We start from the raw sequence: 10224 nt of genomic DNA, 5'->3' as shown, positions 1-10224 counted from the left end.
GAATGTGAGCCCCAGGGGTTCACCAGATATTAACTGGGTGGACAGCTTTCAGGCTTAGTTTTTAGTCAGCTTCTGAAACAAACCACTGAGCTCATTGGTCAGGCATTGTTGTGCATAAAGGCATAGTACCAAGAATGTAGTAGGCATTCAGGTACACAGGCTGAGATATCCTTATGTATTTGATGTCCTTGACTGGTTGCGAACACCTGTTTATCAGATAGGGATCAGTCTTTGACAAGGGAGTGGTGGCATCTGAGCAGTCAAGATATAAAATGACATTTGAGTTGTAAATTAAAGAAAGATATTTCACCACAAATATGTTCTGCTTGTTTTATTGTAATTGTACTACCGTCCTGCACAGTTATAGTTCACCAGTATATATTACCCGTGAGAATGGATAATAACATGTAATAAAGTAATTTCTCACTGCTGGAGACTCAGGAGAAAAGGATGATATTGTGTAGTATACCAACAGTCTATACCTAATGAGAAAAGGACATCTATATTCTTGTCATACCTTAGATTGACCTAAGAATCCAACACAGTATAAAAGAGTTCAGTGAATAAACTGTAACTCTGTATTGTTAAATCCTAGACATTGCACATTGTGTACCAATGTGAAAGGACAGTGAATCACTTAGGGCGGTTTAAGAGAGCATGATGATGGCACAGCCTGCTGCACACGCACACACACACACACACACACACACACACACACACACACATACACAGGACTTACAGATTTGTGTTGCATTTATTAATCTTTTCTTGAGGCAATCTGGACAAATCCAGACAGATTTTCCTACAGTAAAAAACAGTGCTCCACTCATACACACATTAGGAGTAGGCTGAGCAGGCCTGTAAACTGACATGGTTGGATGGTTGGGACTCACACCACCTGTTGCTCAGACGAAAGTGATTGACATTGACAATAAAAGTTTCTTTAAAAAAGAGAAGAAGAAAAAGTGAAAGGTAGAGGGCAAAGTATTCAACCTCCTGCTCATTGGAGATCCTCCTCTGACAACCTGTTTGTGGAGGGAAGTGACAATTGATTTTAAGGATGCAGTTTGAACTGGAAATCATCAAATACTGTTCAGATTGGATGTCAAATTCAATGAGCATCTTTGACAGCGGTGTCCATCCTCAGCCGGTTGTCGTGGCAACAGTTTTTCGACAAACAAGAATGAATCATCCCCAGTAAGAGCCATGCCTTTCCTAGCAGATCAAATCTAATTTAACAAAGAAAAAAACACAGACAGAAAATATTCATATGTGTAAGCATGCCATGTCTCATCTTTCATCTATGTCCAGAGTCCACAATCTCTGTGACAGCAATTAAACTGATATATAACTCCTCTGAGCCACAGTGATTAACTGCATGATGATTTACTGATAGATGTTTCACAGAGAATACATAACACAGGAGACTCTACCTGTTTCACAGGGAACTTTGAGGTCTTGAATTACTCCTCCCAAAATCTTATACGATTAAGGGATCAACAAATGAAAGGAGAAGTTCAGAGCTGGAATAATCTAGAGGGTGAGCTGAGCTAGCATGAGGAGATGAGACTGCTCACTACACTTCCTTGGTGTGACCACACTGAAGAAAGCCCTGCTAACAGGAACACACGTTGCGTGGGTGTTCACACATGAGCCAGCATCCAATTGCATTTGGTGGCTAATTAAGTACATTATGTCCACTTATCTATCAGCCTTACATGTCATGTTCACCCCTGACTAAACCTTTACTGCTTTTGATGGGGATACAGTCTAATGCAGAAATTACCTGGTGTTATTTGGAGGTGAGACTGAATCGACAGAGGTGTAGGGATGCTGTGTTAGGTTGGTATAACTGTTCCCGTTGCTTCACATTATCTTGTGGATGAACCATTACTGAAAAATATCTGGCTGAGGGGGTCACTTAAGGCATATAGCACCTAGCATATGTCTTATAACCACAGCCTGAGGAAAGCAACAGTTTTTTTTTTTTTATTTTGGAACCAAGAGCCAAAGAAGCCTACCCTCCAAAAACCTTTACTTTCTGTTAGAGGCCAATGAGTCAGGGCTGGCGTTCATTTGTGAATGAATTTCTTTTCAAGTGAAGAATTTGAATTTTAAATGAAATTGGGTAAGGCATTGAGCAACTGATATTTTATTGAAATTACAAGAAATGAAGTCTGTTTAATCCACCCATTCTGTGGAGACTAAATACTTATCCTACACTCTCTGAATAATTAACACAAACACAAATGCTTACAACTTGAACTCATATCTATTCTTTAATTTCTTATAATACTTTAATGAAAAAAAATAATAACTGAATAAACTAAACCACCATATCACTATTTTACATTTTCAGCTCTTCAGCCTGTTCGTTGCAACAACCACATTGAAATGTTTCTGCAAAAACAAACAGACTGATTACTCAGCAGACTGGAAAAACTCCAATTTAGAAAAGAAATCAAACATACAATGTCATGATTCTTTTAAACTGTATGTGTGTGCATGAGTGTATGTGTATATATTTATACACACACAGGTATATATATGTGTGTGTGTGTGTGTGTGTGTGTGTGTGTGTGTGTGTGTGTGTGTGTGTGTGTGTGTGTGTGTGTGTGTATATATGTCTGAAAGCCTGACATATGTTAGCAATAAGAGATAATGCCCTCTTGTCTGTCTTATTTCATTATATTTATGTAATTTTTAATTCTGTTTCCTGTAATCCCAAAGGCAGATGATAAATATTAGACTAAAGAAAAATTTAATATAAATAAAATCTTCCAGTATTAAAGGATTAAACCAACATAAACAGAGTTAACTCATCTAAACTCCTTGATTTCTAATACTCAAATACTGCACATAGCAGAAGTACTTATGCCACAGACAGCTCCTTAATGACTACATACATGGGTTGTATTCTGCCTCTCTTGGTAGTCACTTTGGATAAACAAATAAATGTCCGCCGAACTAAGTGTCTGCCAAATACATAAAAGTAAACGTAACTGTAAATATATTTCATGACTCAGCACTACACAAGCACTCAGCTGTTGTCTGTCCTTACGTGTTTATGCCACAAAGGCATCTTTTTGAAAAACAATAGAAATCTTATACACTAATGAAGAAGCATTGAAACGACTGACTTCTTGCTTCAATGTCATCTCTGTCTGTAGTTATTTTTATTTTTATTATTATTGTTATTAGTAGTAGCTGCAGGAGGCAGTTTGTTGGAGGATGAGCAGGGATGCCATACCCCTTGTTAGCAAAATGACCAAAATGCATCCCACTTGTTAACCTGCCACCCTCCTATATATTCTACAGTAGTGTCAGACCATTGGGCCATCTCCCCTGTTAGAAAATAACAAATCGCCTACTGAGTAGTAATAGTAGTAGTAGTAGTAATAGTAATAGTAGTAGTAGTAGTAATAATGTTGTTGTTGTTGTTGTTGCTGTTATTTTATTAGTAGCACTAATAGCAATAGTGCCAGTAGTTTGTTCAGAGTAATAATGAGTTATTACGTTAAGACAAAAATTATTTGATGGATTGGGTGTGAAGAGGTCTATAAAGCATTTTGCAACTACAACTTTAAATGACCTATTATTGTGAAGTCCAACTCATATTTCTGAGGGAAATTTGATTGCACCTCCCAAATCTTCAATATATATTTGCTGCTCCTACATTTTCCATATTCATGAGTTGTCTTTTAACAATCCTTAACCTGGCCTATTTCACCCCCCCCACCCCCCCACCCCCCCCAAACTATCCAACATTAAAGCATTAAAATATGGTCAGATACCATGTTTGAGTGGAGGCTTTTTTTTATCATTTTGAATGAGTTCTGTGATTTCCTGGGAATAATGAATCTGCAAGATGAATATCCACTGATTGGTACAAGGAACAGAAGGTTTAACTGTCTAATTGCGTGCTTGATCCAAACAATCCCACTCCAAACTGATCAGGCTTCCGGTCGTTGCAATTACCTCTAATTAGTGAGTGTTTGTTGATTCCAAGACGTGGAGAGAGTGCTTTTAATAGGGATCAAGTGGGAATACACAGTGCACATCTGTCACTTTGTTGTGGAAATTGATGTTTGTGGGGGCATAATACTGTTATTCTTTATTCCAGAATTTTGTTGAGTCCTTTCACTGCCTTGTTTTTATTTTCACCCAAGAAAGAGCTGAATAAAATCAGTGCGTATAGGCCATTCAAAATCCCTTCTCTACTCAATTCATTTGTATCACATGTGAAGGATCAAATGGCTGAGTCATTCGACTGGAACTGCACAGACTTAACACAATCAAGTCCACTACAGGACACTGAATTAGACAGTTGCCACGTTCAGGAAAGCTGAAACCCCACATATCTGTGGTGTGCTACTGTGGCTTCTGGCAAAAACATTATACCTATGGTTTTTGTCTAACGCATTTCATATTTTGTTGAGTTCCAGAGCTCTTTCTTCACTGTTTCAGTAAGTCTTCAGCACAGGAGAAGAGGAGATTGTAGAAAAATAAACCCAAAAGCCTAGACACATCCTAGGGTTCTTGCTAATGAAAAACTCAACAGAGCGCTTTCCTTAATACTACCCTGTACTGTGACTCAGCTGGTTTCCTTGACAACAATTTACTCTCACATCTCGTACCTGTCAAGACTTGTAGTGTAATTCATGAAAGTCTAGTGTACACATATATGTGTGAGTTCATGGGGGGTTTTACTATGTAGATATTTTCTTTGAACCAAACTGTATGTTTCCACTGCGCTTAGCACTTCTTTCAGCCAATGATTCTTAGTAACTCAGTTTAACTCCTGTTAATGAAAATAATTATATTATTAGTATCATAATATTGAACCGTAATGCTGTCATTTCTCTTCTTGAATGCTAAATGTTCCCACAGTGGCACATAGGATTAGATTTTTATTCCAGTGCAACAAGCCAACTGCACATCTAGGAATGACAAATCAGAAGCAACTGCATTTTAGCTGTGTGTGGGCTGTACCTGATAATCAATATTCTGAACAATCACTAGTACAAAGACCTCAGGTTCCCTGTTCACAGAAATAGTTGCCTATTTGACATGTTGTGCTTCATTAGCACTGCCAAGCCTCTCATCTTTCACCCAAACATGTGACATACCACATCTTCTCTGATTCATTTGACCTTCACTGCTTGGAAGTCTATTATTTTGCCACTTGATCAGTGCACAGTCAATATGATTACAGAAACATATCAAAGTCCTTATGGAAAAGGAATTGCAGTATTTGAGGGAGGTTCAGTAGCGGGAAGAATTAGATTTGATCCTTGTGTCTGAGCATACATGATAATGGAAGAGAACTAACTTTGCAGTGCCTTCAGAGTCAAACACATCATGATCCCAGAGAAAACGAGAGAACTGATTGAAGGTGGTGGGTGTGTTTGAAGTGAAATAAAGGAGCTTCAACTAGGAGGATGAATTGTGCTTTCAATGCAATCAATCAATAAGTTAACCCTAAAGGTGAAAAACAGTATTCCAATGTACATGACAAAGACACAATTTTAAAAATAAGTCAAGTTTTGAATTGTATGTGTAATCTACTACTTTATGATTACATTTACTTATCATAACAGTTCATACATTTCAGTATGAGTACTTGTATGACAAGACAGTTATCAGATATGTGGTTAAAGTTTGAGATTTTTTCATTTGTTTATAGTAAATAAACTGGCCTATAAAACTGGAAAAGAAATATTATAAAATATAGAAAGAACTTGGACTTTGCAGAATGAAATAACATGAGTTTAGATTAGATTAGATTAGATTAGATTAGATTAGATTAGATTAAATTAGATTAGATTAGATTAGATTCAACAAAAGGAATAACCTGCACTCGTCATAGAATGGAAAAAAAAATCATGATATCAGCTTCATACAAGTCATTGTATAGATTATGGACAGCTTGGCGAGCTCTAACAAGCTGTGTAATTTGTACTTGAAAACCTTACTATTGTCCTGTAGAGACTGTCCTCAAAATTCGTGCTAAGTGTTTTGAGATGTAATTTGGCTCAAAATTGGCCTTTTTTAGTAGTCCATCCATTGACCTGGATATTTTGTAAAAGCCTCTCGCTTGCCTACGGTGATCAGTCTGAGACCTCTCAATCGTTTAATAAGTCTATTTGTTGCAATGTGCTCAAATTACCGAAACAACGAAGCTGATACCAGTCAGAATAACAGTAGTACTTGAGTTTCATATTTGTTGAAAGATGCAAACTCACTGGCCGGTGGATGTCGGAGAATTATTTTATTATTGTTGTTGTTGTTTTCGTTATAAGTCTTCGAATGGATCAAAAGAGATTTTCTACCACTGCACGCGCAGTCTTTGTCGCAGCTTCTACTAATTTGGTTGGTAACTCACGACTTCTTTCATATTCATCACGGAACATGAAGTGTTGCACAATAATTACTTCGTGTAATTCATTAGGATTGAATCGACAGCGGCTTTTGAAACAGTGGAAGAATTCTGCAATTTTTAATCATTTCACTGATGATATAGTAAATTTCTGTCTTGCCTACACCGTACCCAAAGACTGTCAGTGTCCTAACATTACTCTACGTTTGTTGAATACAACACCCAATTGCACAGTGCATCAAAACCAGCCAATAAACACACAGCGCTCCTTGCAGTATAAAACACCCTGACTGCTCCTCCGTCTCTCTACTCCACCAAAGCTTGCGAGTGTCACAGCACGCTTTACGCGCACCCGACAGAATGTCTTGTGCGTAAAGCTCTATATCGCGGGGTAGCCTATTTTGGAGGCCGGTGCTACCATGCAGTCCTCGTTATTTGCAATGGCACACAACTTTGGAACACCAACACCGGTGTCGTCTGCCTGGAAGTCAGTAGAACAGATTGTGTCAAACTGGTCGACGCAGGAGCGGGGAAACGGCACACATCTTGGTGAGACGGAGACGTTGGAGAACTGGCGCGCACCGTACGGACAGTTCTCCCGGTCTACCTCAGTGCTTCTGACCGTGCTCATGACACTGCTGGTCTTCGCCACAGTACTGGGCAACGCACTTGTCATTTTAGCTTTTGTGGTAGAGAAAAGTTTGCGGACACAAGGCAACTTTTTCTTTCTGAATTTAGCCATAGCAGATTTCTTGGTGGGTAAGTGAATATGCCAACTAAATTACTGAGATATAATCACAGAGATGATTATATGATTATTATCTAACAATTCCCTGACGTTGCAGGGGGATTTTGCATTCCGGTCTATATTCCCTATATTTTGACGGGAGAGTGGAGGCTCGGCAGAGGTCTTTGCAAGCTTTGGCTGGTTGTGGACTACATGTTATGCACAGCTTCAGTCTTCAACATCGTTCTCATTAGCTTCGACCGGTTTCTGTCTGTCACGAGAGCGGTAAGAGCTCACAAATACAGTAAGCTACATATACATATGGTCTAAACACTGCTGTGCTAAAAAGGGGGCATAATCTATGGTGTCATATAAAGTAGTAGGCCTACTACGGGAGCTGTATTACTTCCAACTAATCATTATTGTTTATGCCTTATGTGGAATTGTAATGGGAATGGCGGTGTGATTCTGTGTCACATGTCAGTTAATTGAACAGCCTTGTTTGTGATATTAGCCCGTGTGTTGTGTCATATGTGTTTAATGATGTGACAGGTGAGTTACCGCTGCCAAAAGGGTGTGACGCGGGAGGCTGTCCTGAAGATGCTGAGCGTGTGGCTGGCAGCTTTTCTTCTCTACGGACCGGCTATAATCAGCTGGGAACACATTGCCGGGGGAAGCGTGGTCCCAGAGGGAGAGTGTTACGCCGAGTTCTACTTCAACTGGTACTTTCTAATGACGGCTTCAACTGTCGAGTTCTTCACGCCGTTCATCAGCGTAACATACTTTAACCTCAGTATCTACATTAACATCCGAAATCGCTGTGAGGTTAGAGAGGAACACCCAACTAGGAGTAGCGAGATGGAGCCCCTCGGAGCGGGGGATGTTCAGCGGGTGTTCTTCGTAAGACCTGTGGATGAAGGAGGGATTTCACACATGCCTTCCAGGTCTGGATGTTGTCGGTTATCCAGCGCCAAAGTTTCGGCAACAGAATATGACAACCGAAGCGGGTTGAAACGTAGAGACAGTGTAACCCCAGATTTGCCTCCCTTACATGTTGGAGACATGGAACAACATCCAAGTGAGCGTTTTCATTCAGCTGAGCACTCGTGCGGTCTTCATCGCAACCGCCCAGATATTGGCGCAAGTCTTGCCAGTCGTTTCCGCCTTTCTAGAGACAAGAGGGTAGCCAAGTCGTTGGCGGTTATAGTTTGCGTGTTCGGTTTGTGTTGGGCCCCTTACACATTACTGATGATAATCCGGGCGGCATGTCATGGACAGTGTGTTCAACACTACCTGTACGAGATATCCTTTTGGCTTTTATGGATTAATTCGAGTATCAATCCTGTCCTATATCCACTCTGTCACACCAGTTTCAGAAGAGCATTCAGTAAATTGCTATGCCCAAGCAAGATCAAAATCCAGCCTCAGTATATGGATCATAAGTACTAAAACGTGTAGGCTGAAAATAAACGTTATGTAAGGTTGAAATACAGTGGCATAGACTTTAGGACTTTTTTGGTGTGCTCCAGGGCACGACGACGTCTTTGTGCATCAAAAAGTCAGTCGGTATTTGAGTTTGCCATGAAAGCAAGACTATTCTCTTTGTTCTCTTGTATCTTCTTTTTTTATCTGGGAAAACAATCCATTGGCCTTGTCAAAATTCGATGTAGGCTAATTTTGGTACTTCGGATAAATAGGTGCGTCGTATGTGTCTTTTGTGTTAATAACAGGTTTCTGAAATTAACTGGATGGGTGTAAAGAAGATGTCCATGTATAAGACTGCACTGTGTTCGCAATTTCTAAATGGTTTAATGGTTTCTAACGTGTGCCGCACTCATGGAACGACGAATAAACGTGTTATTTAAGACGTCTTTCTCTCTATTTCTTTTCTTACAGATCTAATAATAATCTCAACATGACATTGTACCGCAGAAAGCAACACGTGCAAATTCACACTTTTGCTTTACCAAACAACGATTCTCAACGATTCACAATAGCTTCCTTTAACGTTCATTACAATGATAATATTCTTATTTAAAATATATTTAAACCTACGGTCAAATGCGAGTCCGAATGAAGGCCCAGATGAATAGGAGGGCACTGAGTAAATTATATTAAGCGCAGGTGCAGTATTGTAAGAAGACAGAATAATGACTTAATTGAAGTTACCCCGTCTTTTACATGCGACCTATTACAGCTTCATAATAGACAGGGAGAGCACACTTCACTAAAAAAAAAATTTCTCACAATAACATGCCGAGACAAATAGTTGCAGATGTCAGTGAACTAGTGTTCTGTACTAGAAGATTTAAATTTTTAGCCACCACATATACTGCGCATTTCAAAGCAGATAGTGAAGTAGTTTCATGTCACACTGGCAGAACACAAGCAAAGAGACTTTATCGAATATATGTTTGTTTGTTTGTTCTTTTTACAGTCCCTAAACAGATGTGTCTGAAACAGAATGAAAGCAGAGCAGTTACAAGGAAGCTCTCACGTAACACTTCTCTTAGGGTTTCTGCCAGGGCAACTGTACATCATATGTTATAGCCACCTATTGCCTGTATTTAAACACACCAAGCAGGGCAACCTTGAAGTACTATTCTTTGGTGTTTCCATTTTGATTGGATGCAGTTTATCAGATATATTTGCATAGCTCTCGTGACGAGGAAAGCTTGTCATGGTTTCCCCAGCAACAGAAAAGCATAGCAGTGGGTTCCTGTAATTTCTATGACCACAACATGAAAAACCTGAGGCTTCTCTGCAACACAATAAAGCAATGCCATTCAAAAGAACAACATAATGATAGTCATAGGCATACTACTCTAACTGAAACTCAACCTCCAGATAATTCTTTACTGTGAGCCTCCAACTGAAGACTCCTGGCGATATGATCTAAATCGGTGCAATCTAGTGTCAGCAAAATAACCCAACTTTCCTAACACAGTGCATGAAAAAGTTTTGATTATTCCCATAAATAATGCCTTCCAAACACTGAACTCAAGCTATCTATCCTGTAAGATCAATTGATACAAAATTAAAAGTTCTGTAATAATTGTCACGTTCAATTCTCTTAACATCCAATACTCAATCAGGGTCAATTTTTTTTTTGCATGAA

The 10224-nt window shown here is 39.2% G+C and overlaps 1 protein-coding gene across 1 annotated transcript; it reads left to right on the top strand.

The window, feature by feature from the left end:
• Window positions 1–6798: 6798 nt before the first annotated feature.
• On the top strand, window positions 6799–8555 carry hrh3 (histamine receptor H3). The gene is made up of 3 exons (XM_030765071.1): window positions 6799–7138; window positions 7225–7391; window positions 7659–8555. Exons 1-3 carry the CDS (start codon window positions 6799–6801, stop codon window positions 8553–8555), a joined length of 1404 nt encoding a protein of 467 aa, XP_030620931.1.
• Window positions 8556–10224: the final 1669 nt, after the last annotated feature.

Source organism: Chanos chanos, chromosome 2 (genome assembly GCF_902362185.1).
Source record: "Chanos chanos chromosome 2, fChaCha1.1, whole genome shotgun sequence".
In the NCBI taxonomy this organism is placed as follows: Eukaryota; Metazoa; Chordata; class Actinopteri; order Gonorynchiformes; family Chanidae; genus Chanos; species Chanos chanos.
The sequence above is the reverse complement of the archived record's forward strand: the minus strand, read 5'-3'. Positions and strand labels throughout refer to the sequence as shown.